Source organism: Aureobasidium melanogenum (genome assembly GCF_000721775.1).
Source record: "Aureobasidium melanogenum CBS 110374 unplaced genomic scaffold scaffold_17, whole genome shotgun sequence".
In the NCBI taxonomy this organism is placed as follows: Eukaryota; Fungi; Ascomycota; class Dothideomycetes; order Dothideales; family Saccotheciaceae; genus Aureobasidium; species Aureobasidium melanogenum.
Window position 1 is genome coordinate 119,552 of NW_024470069.1, and position 23,949 is coordinate 143,500.

Sequence of the window (23,949 nt, forward strand, 5' to 3'; positions counted from 1 at the left end):
AACACTGCAAAGCAGAGAAAGGAGTATGAGAAGGAAAGAAAAGGAGAAATGAGAGGGGGAACGAAGAATATATACCTATAGGACATGGAGCAGCTTACTAAGAATGCCGAGGCAGCAACATGAGTTTGTTTCGGCGAATCACCACCAGTTTCAGACCTACCTTGGTGGCACACGACATTCGACATACTTGCCACTGCCTTGATCAATACGAGAGGAGGAACGACGAAGTGACAAAATATTACGTTCAAGGCGTTCAGCTGTGTGTGGCGTGGTTGGTATATTGGGAGTCGTGAGCAGTTGCCAAAAGTCGAATCGCAGTCCAAGTGTGGTGAGGCATGTCTGGGCGCAAGGTGATGGGATCAAGCCAGACAAGCCAAAGCCGAGGTCTTCGTGGTCGACAGATATCTGGTTCGAGCGAATGTGACGCGGCAGATGGATGGCGTTAGAGATGAACAAAACTGCATTGCCTACCGAAACCAGACCAGACCAGACCAGAACGCCCAAGACTTTTTTGTGTCGCATAAATCATCCTTTTCCTGTCAGCACAACAAACGCGCAGAACTTGACAAGCCCAGGTGAAAAAGAGGAAGATATGAATTGTCGTCGAAGCTTTTTGTTTTCGTATTTCCTTTTTTTCTTGTCCGGCTCCTTGCTAGAAGAAACTACGCAGCAGCTCCCGACCCATCATAAAAGACCCCCAGGCGACATCATCGTAATCAGAGAACTTTGCACTTTTGCGCCCGCAACGAGACTCCCCTTCAACATCTCCCCAAGCCAGCGGTATCATAGAAGAGGGTTGAGGTGAGAGAAGTCAACATCGACGAGAGGGTGGAACAGTCGATCGATCTTTGGAATAGAAAGTGTTGCGGTTGACGGTTTTGGAAGGGGGCGATGCGTTGGTCGCTTATCGGAGACGGCGGGCCTCACGCTCGGACTCGAGCAGGCAGAGGATGTCGTCCTCACGGACTGAAGATGCGGTGTTAGTCTTTCGAGAATCGCACGGCGGCGGTCAAGGCGAGAGAATCGTACCGGGACCCTTGACGTTACGGATGATGGAACGGGTAGTGTCGTCCATGAACTCAACGCGAACCTGGGTAACACCACCGCGAGAGCCTGTGTCGCAAAAAACCGTCAGCAATTTGTCCTGCAGTTTGTGCAATCCTCCATGGCCGTGTCCGAGTCGTCCAGAGTGTCTTCTTCGGTATGCGCAGTCCTCCTCTTTCCAGTAGACTCTTTCTCGGCGGCGGGCAATGGAGGATTGTCGTCGTTCTTATGCGTGAACGTACCGGTACGGCCGAGGACGCGGGTGACCTTGACGAGCTTGACGGGGACCTTGGCGGATTCCATTTTGAAGTCTTGTGTGATGAGCTGAGATAGCTTCTTCTGTGAAATGGGCGAGGGCGAAGGAAAAAAGGCGTCGACTACTGGGATCGAATCTTCAGACAGACTGTGAGTATGCTCCACGAATTGCCAAATTCGCGTCGTGCGGCTTGGCGTTGTGTGCTGACTTCCGATGATCCTCCGTGGCTGCCGTCAGTGCACAGACTCAGCGACGGTGACTGCGAGATAAGATTAGATCCTAGATGCGGCGATTGCGCGACAGCTCGGGGAAGAGACAAGTGGCAGTACACGTTTCAAAAAAGTTGATGATAGAAGAGTCATTCAAACACCTGTCACTTTGGCAAGAGTCATGTCGAGTGCTGTCCTGAACTAGACTTTGAACCGAGTTCCTCCATCCTTCTTGTCGACTGAGCTCCTCAATCACATTAAAGGAGCTACCTAACGACTATTTTATAGTCCTCTCAGCCTCATGACCATGGCCAAGATGGGAGGCATCGCCCACCCCTTTATGCTATTCGCTTTTCTGTTCGTCGCATTTGCCTCGACGGCATCTGCAGCATCGGCAGTGCTAGGAATTGATCTCGGCGGTACATACATCAAAGCAGCAATCGTAAAGCCCGGAGTTCCCCTCGATATCGTTCCCACCAAGGACTCAAAACGCAAAGAGGCCGCTGTTGTTGGTTTCAAGCCTGTATCTGGTTCCGCTCTCGAATTTGGCTCATACCCGGAAAGACTTTACGGCGGAGATGCTCTAGCCCTTGGTGGTCGCTTCCCTAGCGATGTCTTCACAAACCTCAAGTCCCTCCTCGGCCTCGTTCCTGGCGAACACGCCGACAACATGATCAAAAACTACCACGCACGCCACCCCGCAATCAAGTCAAACTTTGAGGAAGAGAAGGGAGCAGTCTCGTTCGTTCCCAGTGCCTTCAGCTCATCTGAAGCACCATGGAGCCTCGACGAGCTGCTGGCCATGGAGCTCAAGAACATTCGCACAAATGCCGAGGCCATGTCTGGCGGCAAGGGAGGCTCTGTCACAGACGCCGTCATCACTGTTCCCGTCCACTGGACTGCCGATGAGAGACGTGCCATCGAACGTGCCGCTGATCTGGCTGGCATCAACATTATGAGTCTTGTCAGCGACGGACTGGCTGTTGGTATCGATTACGCCGTCAAGCGCACTTTCCCTAGTGTCAGCAAGGGCGAGAAGCCCGAGTACCACATGGTCTTTGACATGGGTGCCGGTTCGACGACTGCTACTGTACTCAGATTCTCTTCCAAGGACGTCAAGGACATTGGTCGCTTCAACAAGACTATTCAAGAGGTCGCCGTCATGGGTGCTGGCTGGGACAGGACTCTTGGAGGAGACGAGCTCAATGCACTTATTGTGGACTACCTCGTCGACAGTTTTGTCGCTAAACCCCAGGCTGTCAAGGCTGGCATCACTGCCGAAGAGGTCAAGAGCCACGGTAGAACAGCTTCCAAGATTTGGCGTGAAGCCGAGCGCGCAAGACAGGTTCTCAGTGCCAACTCTGACGTTAGATCGAGCTTCGAGGGCTTGTACAAGGACATCGACTTTGCTACCAAGCTCACCAGAGCCGAGTTTGAGAAGATGGCCGCCTCTCAAGCTGACCGTATTGAGGCACCTGTTCAACAGGCTCTGGATGCTGCTAAACTGTCTTTCAAGGATCTTGACTCTGTCATTCTTCACGGCGGAGCTATCAGAACACCATTTGTTCAGAAGAAGCTCGAGTCCATGACTGGCAAGAACACCGAAGTTCGCAGCAACGTCAACTCCGATGAATCGGCCGCTTTCGGTGCCGCATTCAAAGCTGCTGGACTCAGCCCTAGCTTCCGTGTCAAGGAGATTAGAGACCTTGAAGCCGCTGTCTACCCCGCTGGTATTAAGTATCCTTCAGACGGCAAGGAGAGACAGCAAAAGCTGTTCGTTCCTACATCTCAGGCTGGATCCGCCAAAGAGATCACCATCAAGAACCTTGACGACTTCACCTTCAACATCTTCCAGACCGTTGGCAGTGTTGAGCGTCCGGTCACCGAGGTGCAGACCCAGAACTTGACCGCTTCTGTCGAGGCTCTGACCACCAAGTTTGGCTGTGCTAAGGATGAGATTTCGACCAAGCTCAAGCTCCGTATCAGCCCTGTCGATAGCATCCCTGAGCTTGTTGCTGCTTCTGTCAGCTGTGAAGTCGAGGGCGGCAAGGCCGCTGGTCTTGGAGATTCAGTTAAGGGTCTCTTCGGATTTGGATCTAAGAAGGGCGATCAAGAACCTCTTGTCGAAGATGAGGAAGTCGAGACTGTCAAAGAATCCAGCTCATCGTCTGCCAGCTCTTCCTCCAGTACCGCCAACGCCAAATCAAGTGGTTCGGCCACTCCTGAAGCCGACAGCAAGAAGAAGCGCACCGAGACCATCCCTGTCAAGTTCACCACTGTTGTCAAGGGTCTTCCTCAACCTGCACCTGAAGAGATCAAGCGCATGAAGGAGCGTCTCGCTGCCTTTGACCGTTCAGACATGTCTCGCATCCAGAGAGAAGAGGCCTTGAACGTTCTCGAAGCATACACTTACCGCACCAGAGATTTGCTCGAAAACTCTGACTTCATTGGTGCCTCGACCGAGGCTGTCAGAGATCAGTTGACCTCTTTGCTCAGCAGCACTAGCGACTGGCTGTATGGCGAAGGCTCTTCCGCAAAGGCCGAGGCTTTCAAGAGCAAGCTGAATGACCTCAAGGCCATTGTCGACCCCGTCCAGAAGCGTAGAGAGGAAGCTTCAGCACGTCCCGAGATCCTCAAGACGTTGCAGAGCTCGCTCGACCAGACCAAGTCAATGGTCGACCTCATCCGCAAGCAGATTGCTGAGTCGGTTTCCTCTGCCTCCGAAGCTGCTTTGTCGAGCAGCACAACCGCCGAAGCCAGCCCTAGCCCTAGCTCTGCTGACGATTTGGACGATCTCGAAGAACCTGATGCTTCATCGACTTCCTCATCAGCCAAGGCCAGCGAGTCACCTTACTTCTACACTTATACCGAAGAAGACCTTACATCCATTAGCAAGGTCTACGACAGCGTCGCCGAATGGGTCAAGACCAAGGTGGCCGAGCAAGACAAGCTCCAAGCCTTTGAGGACCCCGCCTTTACAGTCAAGGAAATCGAAACCAAGGCTAAGGAGCTCAACAAGGCACTCATGGACGTGGTGACCAAGAAAATGCAGATGCCTAAGCGCAGCACTAGCAGCAGCTCTAAGAAGCCTAAGGCTACTAAGAGCAAGAAGGCAAAGTCGAGCAGTGAGACGTCGTCGGCGTCAGAGTCTGCTTCTGCAAGCCCTTCTGTTGTGGTTGAGGAGCCTGAAAAGCCTATCGAGCATGAAGAGTTGTAGAGTAGCATTGTCCTTTTCATAGCATAGAAAATCTATCGAATCTTGCCGTTTCCAACATTTTATTCTATTCATTGTTCTCGAATTACGTCCATTGCTGAACGATTTCTGTTCGAGCAGTTGTGACGATTTCATCGATTTCAGATCCATTCGTATGTTCCTTCCCAGATACTGATGGGGGCCTTGAAAGACACGAGCAAGCAAGGAAGTTGTAAGAGAGAAGTTTTTTCAGCCTTTTTCCAAGGAACTGGATGGGTATGGGTGAAATACAAGGGAACGCTTATGTACGATGGAAAACATGAGGAAAAAAAAAGAAGATAAGAAGGAGCAAGCCAGCACACCCTCTACCATTCCGGGTTGACATTCAAAGCAGGCACTCTCTTCTTTTTCGGCACCCTTCTTGCAGCCTTGAGCTCCTTATCGTACGCTCTGTCATCCTCTGGACTCAACAAAGTACCCTCAATACTCAAAAAGCCTCTTTCGCGATCCGTGCTAGGCGCAGATTCAAAATCTTTGACTGTGAACTTGATCTTTCCTTCAATCTTCTTGCCGTTTTCGTCGACGTAGTGACCACTGCTTTCATCGCTCTTGTTGCGTAGGCCTCTCATCCAGTCTGTTGCGCTCTTGGTGCCGGCATTGGCGTTGTGGTTGGGCACCCATTTCCAGTTTGAAGGGATGCGCTTGCGGTCCACGCCTGCGTTGAAGAAATTCCAACACACCAGACCGAGATAGGATTCGTTTTGGAGACTGACAAAGCCTTCGATGACGGCACCGGGAGTGGGACGCAAAAGCGTGAAATCGACGGTTAGCCATACAAACGAGACTGCGTATTCGTCGATTGACTTTGCGAGGACTGTGGGAGCGGCATCGGGGCCGTCGCGCGAGGATGGAGCGTCGGCGGGACTGTTTGAGAGGCGGGGGTTTTCGTAGGAGAGGATTACGCCGCGCAGAGGTGGGTGGTAGGTGAGTAGAAGGGGAGAGATGTGTTCGGCGCAGAGGCCATCGACGGGGAAGGCGTGGTAGATTGGCGACAGAGGAAGATAGAAGGATGAGGTTTGCTTGACGAAAGGAGATGTGGTGGATGCATCTGCAGCTGGCGAAGCAATGCGCGGACGCTTTGGTAGACTCTCGATTGTCGTCTCTGATGTTTCTTCTGCTGCTGCTGGTGTAGCTGCTGTGGCTTGTTCATCGTGTCGTCGCTTCTTTGCCGACTTGTCGTCCTTTGTCTTTTTCGTCTTTGCAGATTTCGGTGTGTTTGCCATGGTTTCTGTTGACATTGTGCAGGTGTGTTGTTCCACCAACTGAGAATCTATAGGACTGTCAAAAAAATGTCGGCGTTCACAAGAAGGTTTATGCGCAGACGCGGTTTCCGTCCGTGCACTGCGAAGACCCCCGGAGATCAAGGACCGACCACCTCCAAGCAACCCTTGAACCATGACTTTTGGCAAGCTTTCATTGACACCTCTCGAACGAGTACACATCGCCAAACTATCGAGCATCTAGCTCGCAATCCACCTCAGACCAGCAAAATGTCTGATAATTTGCTTTCTCTAGCTGGTTGGTATATCCTGCCCAATGTAAGTCTTGTTTCGTGTTTTCATCCTTTCTCAATATCTCACAACCAAAATGGAAGACTATCCCTTGGATGCCATAGAATCATTGAGCTTGACCATAATAAAATCACTATGCTCAAGATTCGGTTTCTATCTCTTCGACCTTGTCAGATTTATTTCCATTCACATCAAGCTGGGACAAAAACAAATTGACTGACTTTCGACTCTGCAGCTGGTGACAGGATGGGCCCAATCAGCCTTCTATGCTGTCTGGATACGCGCAGGTGACCCCAAACCTCAACCTGGGACAAGAACATTTGTGCAGCATCGCAGACGAATCAACATCATAGTCATTGTGGCCTATCTCCTCTACACAATCTACGAAGCAGACTTTCAACTTCGCATGGCCGGAAACTTCTATCAAGACCTGGGTGTAGGATTGGCAGTCGATGAACGAGGAATCAACAGTCGCTTCAGAAGATTGTATGTTTAGATTCTGCCTACAACTTTCCATCTCTAAGAAGAAGCTGACGGCGCGCAAGAACCCTTCTCCATCACCCAGACAAAGTATCTTCCGACTCCGACCGCAGCACAGCAGAATCCTACTACGTCCATCTGAAACTTTGCCGCGACATCTTGATCGATCCAGTCCGCCGCTTCGCCTACGACCGTCTCGGCCCCGAAACCCTCTTCTGGCAAAAAGCAACCACAGTCCCTGATTTCCTGTCTATAGGTCTTCGACACATCTTCATGTACTACACAGGCACTGCTGGCGTTTTGACTCTACTCGGTTTCTTGGGCTACATCAAACAAGCCGCCTTGTGGAGATTTCTCGCTTTGGTTGCGTTGGGCGTGTTTGAAGTGCATTGCTTGACTAACCCAACTTTTCCTCGTTTGTTGACAAAGGTCGCAAATCCTGTGTTCGGGGTCATACCTCATCATGGACCTTTCTTGCCTTTTCAGCTTATTTCATTACTCAGGAAATTGGTCTTGACGGCTTTTATCGCGTTCTCACAGATCGGACCTTTGATTTCAAACCGTGAAGCTGCTAAAGTGGCAGAGGAAAATGATCAGGTTTCTCAACAGCAGTTGCAGAGATTGGGGGCGTTGGGCCACGTTTTGGAGAATGAAGCTAATATGCTTATGGGATTGGAGATGACGCCGTTTGCAAACGATGAGGGTGCGATGAGGGAGATGAGGGGAAGGATGAAGAGGTTCTTGGTAGACAATACGGTGAGGAGTAATGCAGAGGTCAGGAATGCTATGGGTGAGGCTATTGCCAGGAGGAGGCAGGGTGTACCGCATGGTGCTGTGGGTGCTAGGTAGACTTCCTTTGCTTATGCATTTGATAGCGAATAACAACGGTGGCCTTTCGATTCGATAACATTTGCGTCCATGTCTTCATCAAAATTTGGATCTTTGGTTCTTTTGATTCTTTCTTATGCTCTGAGAGCTCTACTATATCTATCTGGTCGTTCATCCCGATATCACAAAAAGCCATCCCAGCTATGGTCCTCCACTCTTCAGTCCAGCTAAAGTATTTCCTTTCCTTCTTCTTCCTATAAGCCATAACAACCACATCATGAGAAAATAAACATCCAGCCCGTAGGCTTCGCCATGCAAACGCTAATACTAAAAATGAGAAGCAAGCAACAATGATGAGAACAAGACATGCAAAGATGCCAATGACAAAAAACAGAAACCAGTAAACAACAAAAACAGAATCATGCCACGATGCCATCACCTTCGATCATCTCCTTGAGAATGTCACTGCCAGGTCCTTTGAGAGCAGAGATCAATTCGGCATGACCAACACAAGCAGCCATTCTTCTATCATCGCCCATTGCTGCACCGGTGAATCCCGATTTGGACTTTCTGCTGGGTGTGCGGGAAGGTGTCAACGGCATTGAGAAGGAAGAAGCGCCCTTAGCTTCAACAGCAGAGACAAGTGATAGTGTCTCCAGACCACTGACCACATCTCTGAACTCGATGCTGGTCAGAGCCTGCAGAAGATTCTCGCGGCTGCATAATGTGCAATAGGCTTCATACAGCTGCTTGATGGTGGGTGCAGTGTTGGCATGCTTTGAAGGCGTCATTGGGAAAGTGACCACGCTAGGCGCCTCGCGTTTCTTCTTCTCGAGTGCTGATAGTGCACAGAGCACAGCCTTCTGCTGCAGATTGAGAGATGCTAGGCGTTGAGATGCTCCATTGCTGAATACAGCGGCTGTGACTTTGGCGACGTGGGCGATTGTCGCTCTCGGCGCGGTCTCGAGAGTCAAATGGCCGATCGAAGGGAAAAGAGTAGTCTGACGAGGGTCCTTCAGAGCCGACTTCTGGAAGGCTGCCAACTTAACGGCAGGAGAAGCCAGGTTTAGGTTCTCCTTGAGTGGCGTCTTAGACGGGCTGTCTTGTAGACGAATGCGTGCCTGCTCAACCTTGGTCTCCGACTCGATCATGTCGACAGCTCTTTTGCAGATATCAAAGGCTTTTCTGAGGTCACCAGTTTGAGACGCGACCTTCTTGGAGCAGAACTGGATTGCTGCAGGGTGTAAGAATGGAATGAAATTGGGGTCTGTCATTGAAGCATCCAATCCCTTGAGTTTTGATGTGATAATATTGGCGATTTGAGGTGCAGTGTATGGCATGAACGGCAGCAGATCCGGCTTGAGATTACGTGACTTGAGGCGAGGCAGGAAACGGTCAGTCAAATCAAGAGCATTAGCAATGCCAATAAGAATAAGACTCGAAGAAGGCTCCATAGACCATTCGAAAAGGCTGTACAGCAGTTTGAGGTCAAGATCAACAAGGCGATCAATTTCGTCCAGGATGACGATGTACTTCCTTTCTTGCTCGAAGAAGTTTGCGCGCAAAAAGTCGAAGTCGGCAGCGCGTCCAGAAAGGCTGTTGAGATGCAGATCCTTGGACAAAGTGTTGGCGAGGTCTTTGGCAGTTTTGATACTCATACAATTAACAGTCGACATGGACATTTCACGATCCGAGTCTGAAGCAAGACCTTGACAAACTTGGCCAACAAAAGCACTCTTTCCGGTCCCTGGCGGCCCTGAGATGTACAGACATCCACCTTCGCTCGAGGCAAGGCGTTCTGATATGAATGTGGACAGTTGTTCCTTCTCTTCCTCTCTTCCAACCAATACACCAGGATCCGTACATCTTGAGAAGATTTGGCGAGCTTGGTTGTATACATTGTTGGCAGCACTGCAGGGAGAGTATGGACTGCGAGGAGTGTCGGGACTGCTAGTAATGAGATGGCGATGTCTTGGGGTGATTGTGATCTTTGATGCAAGGGCATCGCGGTGTCGTGGTGTTTGTGGTGTAGCAAGTGGACTTGACTTGACGACAGTAGATGATTTGGTAGTTTTCGAAACAGAGAAGTGTGCACTGATCTTATTCGGCGACGACGTTGGGCGTTTCGAGGGTGTGGATGTGGGTTGTGATTGTGTTGCAGAAGAAGAAATTGGTTTGAAGAATGGGTTGTCGTTCTCGTCATTTCCTAGGACCAATGTCTCGCGGCGCTTCGCCCTGGTCTGAATACCGGTGTCTGATGCTGTTCATATTGTCAATGTCTAAGCACGCGTCGGGTAGTCTTAGTTGTTCGTACCATTTGTTGAACTCCTGGTACGCTTTCCTAGGACTGATGCTGCCATTACCGCTGACACTTTGGACTCGCGACTGTGAATATGATGATATGAATTGAAGAAGGTGCAAGTGATATGAGCAATGTTCAACGGTCAATGTCCAAGGATTGGGAAGGAGCGCGTTCGACGCGAGGCGCGTAAAGTGCAATTTTGGCGCGGAAAGAGGTCGGTGCACGGACTTGGTTACACGTCCACTCCATTGACGTGCTACACCGCGACAATTCGTTCAGAATCTAGACTCGTCGACCAGTTGCATGAACATGGCTTTTGGAAGAAGCAGTCCGCCGCCTTCTCAATCCTCAGCTAAGAAGCAGCAGTCCATCTCAAGCTTCTTCACACCCAAGCAACCCGCTGCGAAGAAGGCGACCGCGCCTGCGCCATCCACAACCAAGAGACCATCAATTTCCAACGCGCCTGATACCAATGACGATGCTGGACATGCATTGCTGAACAGCAGTCCTCTCAAACCGAAACGCCCTTTCGAGGAGTACAGTGACGACGAGCATGACTTGCCGGATTCCAAAAGAACGCGTCAGGATGCCGAGCTTCCAGAAAGCGAGGCACAGCCACATGAGACCGCGATTGCCAATCTGCCTGCATCTGTTTCCGACCGGACAACGAAGTATATCTTCTCGAGTTCTCAACCTCATCAACCTCTTCAACACAACCGAGACGACGAGGCTGCTCGTAGGCAGAAAGAGCGTTTGCACCGAGCATTTGTGAAGAAACTTGGCAGACCTGACAGTCTTGCCGACATTAAGCGTCGTAATCACTTCGTTGACGAGGATCAAGCTGAAGGTGATGAGGATCTTGACGACGAAGAGGATGAAGTTCAGAAACCTGCAAAAGGTAGAAAAGGCCCTGCTGCTCGGAAGTCTGCCAGCAAACTCACGCCTATGGAGAAGCAAGTCATTGATATCAAGAAGAAACACATGGACACGCTTCTAGCCGTTGAAGTGGGTTACAAGTTTCGTTTCTTCGGTGATGATGCTCGCGTCGCCGCAAAAGAGTTGCAGATCATGTGCGTGCCTGGAAAAATGAGATTCGATGAACATCCTTCCGAAGCACACCTTGACAGATTTGCCGGGGCAAGCTTTCCCACCCATCGTTTACATGTCCATGTCAAACGCCTTGTTTCTGCCGGTCACAAAGTTGGCGTTGTACGGCAACTAGAAACAGCCGCCCTGAAGAAGGCTGGCGACAATCGCAATACTCCATTCGTTCGCAAGCTCACCAACTTGTATACAAAGGGTACCTATATTGATGATGTAGAAGGCCTAGATGGTCCTGTGGCTGCTCCAGCTGGTGGCGCTCCTGCAACTGGCCACCTTCTCTGTCTGACTGAAACCAACGCTGGAGGCTCAGGCACCGACGAGAAGGTGCGTCTTGGTATAGTCGCTGTTCAACCCACAACAGGCGATATTATCTATGATGATTTCTACGATGGCTTCATGCGAAGCGAGCTTGAAACTCGTCTACTTCATATTGCACCCTGCGAATTTCTCATTGTCGGCTCGGTATCCAAGGCAACCGAGAAATTGGTCGAACATCTTTCTGGCAGCAGAACGAATGTCTTCGGAGACCGCGCACGTGTGGAGCGCACCGAAAAGGCAAAGACGTTTGCTGCTCAAGCATACACTCATGTATCCGATTTCTACGCCGGTAAGATGCAGTCGGACGATGCATCAGAAGAGAAGTCGGCCATGCTTGACAAGGTCCATCAACTGTCTGAACTTGTCACAATGTGCCTTTCCGCCATGATCACTCATCTGACTGACTATGGTCTCGAACATGTCTTTGACCTCACTAAGAACTTCCAGTCTTTCAGCGCACGGTCTCATATGCTTCTCAATGGTAACACTTTATCATCACTCGAGATTTATCAGAATCAAACAGACTACACCGAGAAAGGCAGCCTATTCTTCATTCTCAACCGAACACAGACTCGATTTGGTCAGCGTCTCCTTCGCAAATGGGTTGGGCGCCCACTGCTCGATCAGCAACAGCTGCAGATCCGCATTGGTGCTGTGGAAGAACTTCTCGACAGTGATCGTGCTATCCCTACTGATCGTATAAAAAATCTCCTCGCTCATGTCCGAGGAGACTTGGAGAAGTCGTTGATCAGAATCTACTACAAAAAGTGCGCCCGTCCAGAGCTTGTGTCTGTTCTTCAGACATTACAAACTATCTCGAACGAGTATGCGCATGTAAAATCTCCAGAAGATTCTGGTTTCAAGTCTCCGTTGTTAGCAGAAGCCATCGCATCCTTACCGCTAATCTCAGAAGACGTCATCTCTTTCCTTGAGCGAATTGATCTTCAGGCGGCAAAAGACGATGACAAGTATTCATTCTTCCGTGACCAGTACGAGACCGAAGAAATCACTGACCATAAAGTCGGGATTGTCTGTGTCGAGCATGATCTGGACGAACATCGTACTCAGGCTGCAAAGACGCTTAACAAGCCAGGCAAAGTCAATTATGTGACTGTCTCCGGCATCGAGTATCTGATTGAGATTGAGAACATCCATCTCAAAAGAGTGCCAGCTTCATGGATCAAGATCAGTGGAACCAAGAAAGTATCGCGTTTCCACACGCCAGAGGTCGTCAAGTTTATACGCGAGCGTGATCAACTCAAAGAAGCTCTTGCCAACGCATGTGATTCGGCCTTCACTGAACTGCTAACCGAGATTGGCACCAAGTATCAGACGTTCCGCGATTGCATCCAGTCGCTGGCGACTCTGGACTGTCTGCTTTCGCTAGCTGACATTGCGAGTCAGCCCGGATACACAAAGCCCGAATTCATCATCGACAGTGATGAGGTCCGTATCGAAGTCAAAGAAGGCCGTCATCCGATGGTTGAGCAACTGCTTCTTGATTCATATGTGCCGAACGACATTGAGATGTCTTCGAAAGAGAGAGCCCTACTCATTACCGGTCCGAACATGGGCGGCAAGTCATCCTATGTCAGATCAGTAGCCTTGATAAGCATCATGGCACAGATAGGAAGCTGGGTTCCTGCTTCGCAGGCAAGGCTGACTCCCCTCGATGCTGTCTTCACACGTATGGGTGCATTTGACAACATGCTCAAGGGTGAAAGTACTTTCATGGTGGAATTGTCCGAAACTTCAGATATCCTGAAGCAAGCTACGCCTCGATCTCTCATCATCTTGGACGAATTGGGTCGCGGTACGAGCACTCACGATGGTGTGGCAATTGCGCAAGCTGTTTTGGACTATGTTGTGCGTGAGACCAAGGCACTCACTCTGTTCATCACTCATTACCAGGCACTTTCGAGAATGGCTGAGCAATACGAAGCGCGCGAACTTCGTAATGTCCACATGCGCTTTACCGAAGAAGTTGCTGGCGATGATCATACGGATATCACATTCCTGTACGAGGTTGGCGAAGGTGTCGCACATCGCAGCTATGGTCTCAACGTGGCAAGACTTGCTGGACTGCCGAAAGATGTGCTTGACATCGCAGCAATCAAAAGCACACAAATGGAAGAAGAAGCAAACAGAAGGAAGATGGCGCACTTGTCTCGACTACTCTCTTCTACTCTCGAGGACAACCAATCGCTCAATGTCGAGTTGCTCTTGGCCGGCCTTGACATAATGTAGAGATGACCCGGAAGAAGTACATGTTCGAGCGTTGTAGGCTGCAAAAGTTGCTGTCGCTCATAAAAAAGAGCCTTTGCTATCGTGTGGTTCGTATATTCATGGCTATGCCCTCAAAGAATGATAGAGAGACGAGATCTGTCATTCAACCTCTCAGTATGAACGAGTCGTACCAGCAATTAGATTTGTAAGCCCGGCCAGAATAATGCCATAGTCACATCAGTAGGTCAAAGCACTATAGGCGTGTAGAACTGCGTGATACGAGGTTTGCACTAACGATGGTTCAACCGATCTCAAATTTGGCGGAATATTGATTCCTTAGTGTAGAGATGGCCTACTTGTCCCAGCGAGTCAACAATTCGGCTTGGAACAGCTGCGGCGGTCGTGCCTTCGATAGCATAGGCCTTCCATATTGACCTGGCGAGCAGCGCAATATCAGAGGGCTCCGACGCCTAGCCTAATAAGTCATCAAGTCAACATAGGGGTCTCCAAAAACATAATTAACGCAAACCCCGCCATCTCGCACAACACCCCCTACTTTGCTCAAGCTCAACTGCAACATCGTTCTAGGTATACAGTGACATGTGAACCACAAGAAAGCACCATTTCCTTACTGTCAGAGGTTTTGCTCGACTGGCAGTCATAATAATGGCGTCTCTCATCTTAGATTTCAATCCCACTATATCTTCATGTCTTGGCTTTGGTACGTTTGAGGTCTTATGCGTTGACAAAAAGAAAATAGCTGTGACTCGCAAAATCGGTATGACTCTTCAGAGCTGCGATGAGTGATATCGCCATCGTAGGCAGGTATATAATCTGTGCACTCTTTCTCTGCAATATTCTTTTCTTCACCACGAATAAAGGTAACACAAGCTGATCAACACTTTTACATACACGAACACATACCACTTCTACATACATTAACTGTAAAATTTGCATCTACATCTCAAGATGGCACCACTACCATACCGACTCAACGCAGCTCTCACCGTCACTGGTGATATGCTGAGTACCCATACTGTCGCCATGCCACTCAACATGGCCATGTCTACAGCGTGTGACCATCAACCCGTTCCCACTATGTGGAACAACGACCTCCCAGTTCCAACAAACTGGGTTAATGCCGTACCTACCTCTACTGTCGAGTATGTCTCTATATTGGTGACGCGCCAAGAGCCTGAGAATTCCGGATCGGAAGTCGAATATGTGGATGAGTCTTCGAGTCCTATTGAGGGAGATGGCGTCGACGCTGGTGATGAGACCAGTGTTGATGAGACTCCTATCGACGATGAAAACAGCGGTGACTGGCAGACTGCTGGCGATGATGGTGACGAGATCACCGATGAGTCCAACAACGACAATGAATCACAGAACGGTGAGGACGGCAGCAATGACGGGACTACCAAGGATAACGACTCTGAAGATGTCGATGACGCTTCTGAGCCTGTCGCAGTTGCAGGTACAGCAGCCTCAGCCGAGACCATTGCATCCGACCTGCAAGAAAAGTATCCCGACATGCCTACTTCCATTGACGAATGTATCAACACCGAAGATGAGATCTTCACACACACGGACGAAAATGGCAATGTTATTGACACTGTCAACTGCACAGCCTTGGCAAACATGGAGACCTGGTACCTCTTGCCTTGCGATGACAAATGTCGCAAGGATCTCAAGAAGGTCATTCCTGCTGTCGTGATTGAAAGCGGAATTGCTGGTGGACTACTGCCTACTATCTTGAACAACCACGGATTGTGGAGCAGTAGTCCAGCTACCCAGACTGCTGTTGTTGAGTGGCTTACTACTCAGCTGCAGCAAGTTCGTAACCGTCTTTCTACTGACTGGTTTGACTGGTCTTCTGTGAGACACTCTATCAAGGAGCTCTTGACCCACCCACCGGTGGATACTCCAGACTTTCCATCTGAAATCGAGCCATTCGACAGCGATCCATCTGACAGCGATCCATTCGAAGACGAACCATATGAAGTTGATGACACTCCATATGAAGGTCCGTTCGACTCTGATATACTTCGCGAAGCCGAACTTGACGTCGAGGAAGCCAAAGACCACCTCGAGACAGTCAAGAAGTGGGGGGATGAAACCGAAGTCAGAGCAGCCGAAGAAGATCTCGTCGAAGCAGAAGAGCTGTTGAAAATGGTTCAAGAGAATATGGCAACAGATCTTCCCGATGATTATCGTGTGCCAAAGGACCCCAATGAGGATATTGTGCCAGAGGACCCAGAGGATAATGTGCCAGAGGATTCAAATGAGGATATTTTGCCAGAGGACCCAACAGAAGCACCCGACGAGAGTACTGTGCCGGAGGATCCAATGCAACCACCTCCATCCATCGAAGAAGAAACCGCCACCGCAACGCGAGAGCTCGAAAAAGCCCTTGAACAAGTCCGCGAAACCTACAAGGACTATCAAGAAGTCAAGAACAACCCTGACGCCTCAAGTGCGGACAAATGGCTTCGCAGACAGGATTGGCTCGAAGCCAAGAAAGAGTTGAAAGTGATTAGAAAAGCTATCCGCGACCATCGTCTTCCTGTCGATGATCCTGGCGCCGCCGACCCAACCGCTAATGATGCTGACGCTGCTCAACCCGCCAAAGCAATCGACCAAGAGGAGGTCGCAAAGGCTCAGAAGAAGGTTGATGAACTCAAGGAAGCCAGCGGCCAAGATGCACAAAAAGCCGAGTCACTGGATGAGGATATCCAGAACATGCTTGACAATCCACCAGAGGAAGGGACATCACCAGAGGCAGTCGAAACGTACGAAGAGGGTCTGAAAAATCTACAAAACTTGAAGCAGTCGACATTGGAACACATGGCCAAGCTCAAAAAGGAGTTGAGGATTGCGGATAGAGCTCTTAAGAAGGCAAAGGGTGAGCTCAAGGTACAGTTTCCAGATGATCCTGTCGATGGCGAGCAGGACAACCCATACGATACTGGCAATGACGAGCCGTCAAAGCCAGATGACGCTGTCGAGCCATCAGAACCAGATGACACTATCGGCGAGGATGACTACTATAACGGGTTGGACGGGTCTGATGACCATCGGGAGGACGTCGGAGAGAACGACGAGCCTACTGAGGTTGATGAGCCCTCTGCACCAGGGTCTACAGAGGCCGAGGGCCCAAGCGAGGTGGACGAACCTACCGAGGTTGATGAGCCTAATGAGGTCGACGAGGGTTCCAAGAGCGATGGTTCTTCTGATGGCGATGGAGGCGTTGAGATCGACGTGCCTGCTCCAGGTGGCGGAGCCATCGTCCCTCCTGGGGTGGTGCCTCCTCCCCCACCACCTGTGATCCCTATCCCTGGCTACGGAGACGTCACTGCACCGACCAAGGCTCTTCAAGGGTTAGCCGGAGTTCTCAAAGACGCTGCTGAAGGACTCTGGCATCTGACGCATAGCAAGAAGAAGGACCCTAAAGCTATCAAGAAGCAGGAGAAGAAGGTTGAGGAAGCCAAGAAGAAGTTGGAGGAGGAGCAAGAGAAAGAGGCCAAGAGAGAAGAGAAGAGAAAGCAAGAGAAGAAGAAAAAGGAGCAGGAGCAAAAGAAGCATGCCAAGGAGCAAAAGAAGCACGACAAGGAGGAACAACAGGCTGCAGAGGACAAGAAAAAGTCCAAGACATCATCGACAACCGCCAAACACTCAGCCATCTCTACCACCAAGTCTTCTTTCACAAGAAAGGCCACTCCTACCTCGACAACAAAGACTACTTCTTCGTCGACCACAAAATCAACTTCTACCTCGACAACAACAACCAAAACACCAGAACCAACGGTCCACCACAAGCAACACGACGCCGAAATAACCTTCCACGGCAAACACTCCCACAAGTTTGAACTCTACGGCAAAGACTGGGCACGCGGTAAACACGACGCCGACAAACTGCGCTCCAATATGGAGTCCTGTGGTATGGAAATCAAAGATTGGGAATTCTCATATGCAGCCGACAAGCCAGAGATCAAGACGTCAGACTGGAGTTTCTACGCCAAGGGAGAACTTGTTCGCAAGACTGCCGCTGATGTGAGATGTCTGAATAAAGTCATCAAAGAAGCCAACGGACCTGAAAACCTGATCAGCGAGACTGAGGGTGTCGACAAGACAGATGACAAGAGCGACAACAAGGGCGACGGTGCCGACACAGCAGGAGTCCAAGCTCAAATCGCATTTACCGATAAGCACTTCACCTTGTACGGCAAAGGCTTTGCCAAAGACAAAGATTCTGGCGAACAACTCAAGCATAAGTTTGAAGACTGCTCCAAAGTCAAGGATTGGAAGTTTTACACTCAGAAAAAGGATCACGATATGCAGCTCAAGAAACAAGGTTGGGACTTTTATGCCGAGGGTGAGGTCAAGAAGATCAAGAGAAAGTGTCTCAACGAGGCTATTCAAGGTATGGGTGGGCCCATGGAGGCTATCGCGGAAGGTACTGTTTAAGCTTGGGTTTGTCTGAGTTTGACAATTGGAGGACGTGGAGAGTTTTGGGTGGAGAGATAGATTGTATTTTGAGGTGACTCGAATGAAGAATTCGGATCTTGTGCATCTTCACCATATTTTTGAGGACTACTGTGAGAGAAACCAAATCCGAATAACAAGCTGTACAGACATGTCTGATTTGACCAAACCGTGATAACGCAGCAGCACTACTTGAAGGTGGTGTGTATAACAGCATGTCGGCTTGGTGGCGTAAGCAGCTATACACGAATCCCAAACCATATCAACATAAAGGTGGAAAGACCTAGTGGAAATGCCTCAGAAACTTAAGAGATCCAATGATAAACTTTCGACGCATCTCACGACCACAGAACATCAATCCACCTTGCACAGCATATATCAACAACGTCTTGTATTGAACCTGTTTTTCCTTGTTCTCACACTCAGTTTCTCGTTTCAAAACCAAGGCATTACAAAGTAAGTACAATACTCCCAATGAAACAAGTCCTTCACCAAGCTTTAACAACCATCCCTCCTAGCCTACCCAAACACTTATCCTCAACCACCAACCAACATGGCACCAGTCTCACACTTTGCCCTCGCAGCTCTCGCCATCACATCCGTAGCAGCAGCACCACTACTCCCAGAACCACCCAACTCCGCAGCCACACTCCAGCCCCGCGGCTGGATCGAAGACCTCATCGAGGAAACGAACTTCTTTGGCAAGTACGTGGGCAAGAAAACAGAATACAAGACCGAGACCATGTTGGAAGATGCCCTCAAGGCGGAGAACAAGTTGAAGGGGCAACACGACAAGAGAGATGCGAGCCCCCTTGAAATGATTCCTCCTCCTCCTCCACCTCCTATGTGAGCATGAAACTGGCTTCATTCAATGACTGCTGGTTGTGAAGACAAGAAGGATGGTGGACATGAGTAAGGAAAATAAAGGGTCTGCAGCAACGGTGTGATCTGATTGATTTTTGCGAGTCCTGGGTTTCGAATACCTGTTTATATTACGGAAATCGATCATGTTACGCATGCTTTGGCCTCCGCCCGTGGTAGTGGAACTGAAGTGTCAGGCAGAGCTGGCCTTTTGAAACATCGAATGATGTGCTATGCTGTACTTTATCTTCTCGAATGCGTAAGATCTATGTCCGATTCACGCTGATCGTTCGGAGCTTGAGCGCAGAATTTTGATTCTGACGATCGCGACACGATATGTTATGTGCGACATGCAACGAGGCTTGCTCAATAGCTTTGGGACAGCATGATTACAGCTTCTGCAGGCTTCAAGTTCTCGGACGTGTTCAACTGATTGACTTGATTGAGTTGTCGGCCCTTCTCAAGTTCCTGGCTCTTTTACATTCTAAACTTCTTTTCCTCCTCTTCGCGGAGCTGAGCAGTTGCCTCACGGACCATCCATTCGCGTCTATCTTCCTTCATGGCGACAAAGACCCAGAACCAGTGGAGCGTCTCCAAGAACATGAAGGTGAAAACAAACGAGTTCTTGACGAGGTCGAGAGGGTTTGAGTCACCCTTGAGAGCTCGGAGAGTTGAAGTAGTGGTGTCGTCACCTCGTGTAAGGTAGATGAAACCAGTACCAGCAAACAGCATGAAGAGGCGGAAAGGCAGGACGTTGGACCAGTATTCGAGGCATGAGCGTTCGGGAAGGCTGGCTGCGATCAGGTCGCTGACGCCGAGGAAAGCCATGAAAATGGACGCGAGAGCAGTGATCTCTGTAGGCTTGCTGAAGGCGGAAGTTGGAGGCTGCGTGTCTTGTCAGCTAGAAGTGATAGCAGCTGGAGACTAGGAGCACTTACCACTTGCATCGACTCGCCCAGGATGACAACAATGTTCTGCTCGGCCAGGACTTGAGGCCTGTAGAGCAGGAGGTATGCCGCTGTGATGTGAGCCAGCGACACACCCTTGATGAGCGTATATGATGAGATTCTGAAGCCCATCCTGATCCGTATCTTGACAATTGCTTACTGGTAGATTCGTGTCGCGATGTTAAGGTCGAGGGGCTCTGAGATTATTGCTCTCTATGGACGAGACATCCGAATTAATCCCGGCATGGTGACGTTGCCCGTTCTGCCAGGGTCGCTTTCCTATCGCGGCAGGCGGTGACCTACGCCGCGCTAAATCGCTATCTATCGTTCTTGCCCATCTGCCTCTTGATCATAATCATTCTTTGCCTACATACACCTAAGATGGAGAAGGAGCCTTTGCTTGGTGGCGGTTTGCCTCGTGAGGCTGCGGCACCCAAGTCACGCCGCTGGCTTGCTGCTATACGCGTGCTTGCAATTGGCTTTGCTGCCTCATTTGCTGCATGCTATGCTTACACTGGCTATTGGCCTCTTGACTATCTTGTGTACTCGCCAGCCGAGAGAGTTCTCATTCGCAATCCATTGATCGGTACGCACATTCTTGTTTCCTTCTCATGATCGCTTTCCGTTCAACTCAAAGTCTATTCTCTGAGCCCATCGACTAACACCTCAAAGATGGTCACAACGACCTCTTGATCAGGATGAGGGTTGAGTATGGGAACCACATCTACTCTCCTGAGTTCACCGACAAGATGGAAAGTGGTGGTTTGCCGGGTGAAGTTGACATTCCTCGCATGAACAAAGGCAAACTCGGCGGTGCATTCTGGAGCGCTTTTGTGCCTTGCCCGGCCAATGGATCCGATTTCTCTGACGCTGCCTATGCTCCCTATGTCAAGACAACACTCGAGCAGATTGACCTCTTCAACCGCCTCACGGAGATGTATCCACGCTATTTTACTCTTGCTAGCGACTCTGCCGCAGCTCTGCGTGCCTTTGCTTCGCACCAACTGATCTCCCCCATGGGTATCGAAGGTCTGCACCAGATCGGAAATTCCATCTCGACTCTTCGTCTTTACCACAAACTCGGAGTCCGCTACGCAACTCTGACTTGGAACTGCCACAACAAGTATGCCGATGCTGCTCTCATCACCAACTCTGACGGCCAGATCGTTGTTGCACCTCCACTATGGGGCGGCGTCTCGGCTGCGGGCAAGAAGTTGATCCAGGAAATGAACAGATTGGGCATGCTGGTCGACCTCAGCCATGTGAGCCAAAACACCATGGCACATGTCTTGGGTCTAGGTGAAGATGGCTGGCAAGGCAGCATGGCTCCGCCAATCTTCAGTCATTCCAGCGCATACTCGATCTGCCCTCATCCTCGCAACGTCCCTGATCACCTACTGCCGCACGTCAAAGCTGCGCGTGGTATCGTGATGGTAAACGCGAACCCGGATTTCATCAGCTGTCGTGCTTCAAACAGCTCCTCTGGCTTACCTGAGTTTGTACCCGAAACCTCGACTCTGCAGCAGGTGGTGAAGCATATCAAACACATTGGAGATATGATTGGTTATGATCATGTGGGCATCGGCACCGATTTCGATGGCATCGAAAGCACACCAAAGGGCTTCGAGGATGTGTCCAAGTTCCCTGATCTCGTAGCTGAAATGCTGAAGCAAGGTATCAGCGAGTGGGATGCTGGCAAAGTTGTTGGCAGGAATATCTTGAGAGTCTGGGCCGATGCTGATGCCATCGCTACTTGGATGCAGAGAAAGGGAGTGTTGCCTCTTGAAGATGAGGTCAAGCATCCTTGGGAATGATTATGATCAGTTGCTCAGGAAATATTATGTAGAAATTTCATTCAATCATTACTGAGATTGGACTGGCAATTTTTTGGTGATAGTTCCGTTATCGTTCTGCTGTGTGGCTGATTGGTAGGATTCCTTGTATCGTGACTGGCCGATCACCGCTTTTGAACATGGTCGACCCAAGCTGCTGACTTCTTGACTGCATACCTTGTATCTCGGTCTCACCTAATATCCAACTTATCATGTCTTTTCTCGGTTTATCGTCGCGCTCTCCTGTCTCGCTGAATGCTGGAGCTGCAGCCGGCGTCTTCCAGCTCACGCTTGGACTCATCGGCGTCTTTCGGCCTCAGGTCATGCTTCAAGAGATTTGGGGCTTCAAGCCTCCCACGAAGCCCGGCCAGGAGCAGGTGCTCATCGAATGCTTGCAGCAACTCTACGGCATTAGAAATGTCGCGCTCGGGCTTATGATCCTAGCTGTCAGGACTTTCGCAGACAGTAGGACGTTGGGCTGGGTCCTCATGACCGATATACTTGTCGCGATTGGCGACGGCATTATACAGAAGAAAGGCACCGGCGGAGGCGAGTGGAAGCATTGGTCCTTCGTCCCTGTAGGATTCGGCATGGGTATGCTCCTGCTCGGGTACTTTGATTGACCGGTTCGCCGTACGTGTTCCTCCGTCGCATAGTCGATGATTATATCGTGCTGACGCCAGGCAGCAGTCTGAGTTAGGATGTTCTGTCCTTGGCATTGTTATACGGGCGTACCATCATTGAACGCGGAGCATAATATATTGTCTTGTGTCTTGGTGGTTGATGCTTACTGGCCGCCCAGCCGTCGTCGCTTCAGAGGACCAGAAACAAGCGGGCATGGCATGATTGCCCGAGCTTGGACATCGTAACTTCTGACATCTATATAAACACAAGTCATCACTGCTGTTTATTCTTGTATTCGTGCCATATCGTTGAACAATAATGCCTTCATTTTCTGAACACGATCTGGTCTACGACGACGGCAGCAAGACGCTGCACTACCTCTCCGCCGGCCCCGATGGTGGAGACCTTATGATCTTTATGCACGGTTGGCCTGGTATCGGCAAAACATGGCACGACCAGCTCACCGAGTTCTCGAAGCGAGGCTATAAGGTCGTCGCGCCCGATATGCCAGGCTATGGTGGATCTACTGCTCGCAAGGTCGCTAGCGACTATGCTCAAGAACAAATCGTCAAAGCTATGCTGGCACTATTGAAGGACCTCGGATATGACCAAGCTATTTGGGTAGCTCATGACTGGGGATGCGGCACGCTCTGGACCCTCGCACGAACCCATCCGGAGGTCTTCAAGGGAGCTTGTGGAATGACCGTGCCATACGGTGTTCTAGAGCTCGGTCTGGAGGAAGCGCTCAAGCATGTCGATCGCAACATCTACCCCGAAGACGAGTACCCGTATGGTCAGTGGAGTTATCAAGCCTATTATGAGCAAAACTTCGAAAAAGCTACAGAGTGGTTCGACAAGGACCCTCGTGGCTTCTTGAGAGCCGCCTTCACAAAGGGCAACCCTGCTGCTGTTGGCAAGCCGGCTCCAATGTCTCGAGCTGTGCAAGACGGAGGTTGGATGGGCGGTTCCGAGAGACCTATGCCTGCTAGCGCGATCCCTGATGAATACGCTTGCATCGACAAGGAAACCTTCGAGGAGCTCGTGGCCGCAATGGAGAAGACCGGCTTTTGGCCCGGCGATGCTTGGTACCTCAACCACAAGGCAAACCGTGCCTACAACCTGGAAAACAGCAAGAACGAGGGTCGCCTCAAGTTCCCGGTGCTGTTCATCGAGGCCAAGTACGACACAGTATGTGAGACTGTCAATTCGACACTGGCAGAACCACAGAAGAAGCTCTGCGAGGATTTGACCTATGTCAGCATTGCTGCGGGTCACTTTGTGCCTGTAGAGAAGCACGAGGAAGTCAATCAGGCTATGGCAGAGTGGCTTGAAGCTAAGGTACGTAAATAGAAAAATGCAGTCTGCGAAGCAAGAGTCCTTGTCATTGTCTATGCCGTACAAAAATGTCCGTTTCAATGATTGTAGAGGCTGTGCAATCACTGCGATACCAGACCGCATCCATGATCAGTATTGTTCGCGAAACTAAAGTGGGGCCAACAGATCAGGAAACGACAACAGGGAAGAGCGAACATTTGAACGTGAACACCTAATCTTCAACGAGTCAGGATGCCTGTATTTTCGTTATCAAGGTGTTGCGAATCAAAACAATCTTTTGGTGAAGCGTTGTTGCCATCGTGGACCGCCGATCGCTGTAAAGTGTTGCCAACAA

The 23,949-nt window shown here is 50.2% G+C and overlaps 12 protein-coding genes across 12 annotated transcripts; 8 read left to right on the plus strand and 4 right to left on the minus strand.

Moving 5' to 3' along the window:
* Nucleotides 1-904: 904 nt before the first annotated feature.
* Nucleotides 905-1,347, minus strand: M437DRAFT_86190 (ribosomal protein S28e; the record flags this gene model as incomplete). The annotated part of the gene is made up of 3 exons (XM_041028414.1): nucleotides 905-966; nucleotides 1,030-1,113; nucleotides 1,287-1,347. 3 exons carry the CDS (start codon nucleotides 1,345-1,347, stop codon nucleotides 905-907), a joined length of 207 nt encoding a protein of 68 aa, XP_040877904.1.
* Nucleotides 1,348-1,825: 478 nt separating this feature from the next.
* M437DRAFT_52966 (actin-like ATPase domain-containing protein) lies at nucleotides 1,826-4,726 on the plus strand (the record flags this gene model as incomplete). Its single annotated transcript, XM_041022451.1, has 1 exon — nucleotides 1,826-4,726. One exon carries the CDS (start codon nucleotides 1,826-1,828, stop codon nucleotides 4,724-4,726), a length of 2,901 nt encoding a protein of 966 aa, XP_040877905.1.
* A 434-nt stretch (nucleotides 4,727-5,160) lies between these two features.
* On the minus strand, nucleotides 5,161-5,970 carry M437DRAFT_10745 (uncharacterized protein; the record flags this gene model as incomplete). The annotated part of the gene is made up of 1 exon (XM_041018580.1): nucleotides 5,161-5,970. A coding segment is annotated over one exon (810 nt), but the record flags the coding sequence as incomplete, so codon positions are not given.
* Nucleotides 5,971-6,252: 282 nt separating this feature from the next.
* On the plus strand, nucleotides 6,253-7,602 carry M437DRAFT_52856 (membrane associated DnaJ chaperone-like protein; the record flags this gene model as incomplete). The annotated part of the gene is made up of 3 exons (XM_041022431.1): nucleotides 6,253-6,300; nucleotides 6,509-6,759; nucleotides 6,819-7,602. 3 exons carry the CDS (start codon nucleotides 6,253-6,255, stop codon nucleotides 7,600-7,602), a joined length of 1,083 nt encoding a protein of 360 aa, XP_040877907.1.
* A 398-nt stretch (nucleotides 7,603-8,000) lies between these two features.
* M437DRAFT_53305 (cell division control protein Cdc6) lies at nucleotides 8,001-9,611 on the minus strand (the record flags this gene model as incomplete). Its single annotated transcript, XM_041022506.1, has 2 exons — nucleotides 8,001-8,582; nucleotides 8,631-9,611. Coding segments are annotated over 2 exons (1,563 nt in total), but the record flags the coding sequence as incomplete, so codon positions are not given.
* A 581-nt stretch (nucleotides 9,612-10,192) lies between these two features.
* M437DRAFT_53353 (DNA mismatch repair protein msh-3) lies at nucleotides 10,193-13,552 on the plus strand (the record flags this gene model as incomplete). The annotated part of the gene is made up of 1 exon (XM_041022516.1): nucleotides 10,193-13,552. The coding sequence occupies one exon, from the start codon at nucleotides 10,193-10,195 to the stop codon at nucleotides 13,550-13,552; it is 3,360 nt and encodes a 1,119-aa protein (XP_040877909.1).
* Nucleotides 13,553-14,500: 948 nt separating this feature from the next.
* On the plus strand, nucleotides 14,501-17,998 carry M437DRAFT_86196 (uncharacterized protein; the record flags this gene model as incomplete). The annotated part of the gene is made up of 1 exon (XM_041028415.1): nucleotides 14,501-17,998. The coding sequence occupies one exon, from the start codon at nucleotides 14,501-14,503 to the stop codon at nucleotides 17,996-17,998; it is 3,498 nt and encodes a 1,165-aa protein (XP_040877910.1).
* Nucleotides 17,999-18,569: 571 nt separating this feature from the next.
* M437DRAFT_86197 (uncharacterized protein) lies at nucleotides 18,570-19,310 on the plus strand (the record flags this gene model as incomplete). Its single annotated transcript, XM_041028416.1, has 2 exons — nucleotides 18,570-18,862; nucleotides 19,262-19,310. The coding sequence occupies 2 exons, from the start codon at nucleotides 18,570-18,572 to the stop codon at nucleotides 19,308-19,310; spliced, it is 342 nt and encodes a 113-aa protein (XP_040877911.1).
* A 44-nt stretch (nucleotides 19,311-19,354) lies between these two features.
* M437DRAFT_53048 (uncharacterized protein) lies at nucleotides 19,355-19,956 on the minus strand (the record flags this gene model as incomplete). Its single annotated transcript, XM_041022466.1, has 2 exons — nucleotides 19,355-19,762; nucleotides 19,816-19,956. 2 exons carry the CDS (start codon nucleotides 19,954-19,956, stop codon nucleotides 19,355-19,357), a joined length of 549 nt encoding a protein of 182 aa, XP_040877912.1.
* A 249-nt stretch (nucleotides 19,957-20,205) lies between these two features.
* Nucleotides 20,206-21,638, plus strand: M437DRAFT_76856 (uncharacterized protein; the record flags this gene model as incomplete). Its single annotated transcript, XM_041026695.1, has 2 exons — nucleotides 20,206-20,410; nucleotides 20,497-21,638. 2 exons carry the CDS (start codon nucleotides 20,206-20,208, stop codon nucleotides 21,636-21,638), a joined length of 1,347 nt encoding a protein of 448 aa, XP_040877913.1.
* A 230-nt stretch (nucleotides 21,639-21,868) lies between these two features.
* On the plus strand, nucleotides 21,869-22,279 carry M437DRAFT_86200 (uncharacterized protein; the record flags this gene model as incomplete). Its single annotated transcript, XM_041028417.1, has 1 exon — nucleotides 21,869-22,279. The coding sequence occupies one exon, from the start codon at nucleotides 21,869-21,871 to the stop codon at nucleotides 22,277-22,279; it is 411 nt and encodes a 136-aa protein (XP_040877914.1).
* Nucleotides 22,280-22,598: 319 nt separating this feature from the next.
* M437DRAFT_76858 (alpha/beta-hydrolase) lies at nucleotides 22,599-23,630 on the plus strand (the record flags this gene model as incomplete). Its single annotated transcript, XM_041026696.1, has 1 exon — nucleotides 22,599-23,630. The coding sequence occupies one exon, from the start codon at nucleotides 22,599-22,601 to the stop codon at nucleotides 23,628-23,630; it is 1,032 nt and encodes a 343-aa protein (XP_040877915.1).
* Nucleotides 23,631-23,949: the final 319 nt, after the last annotated feature.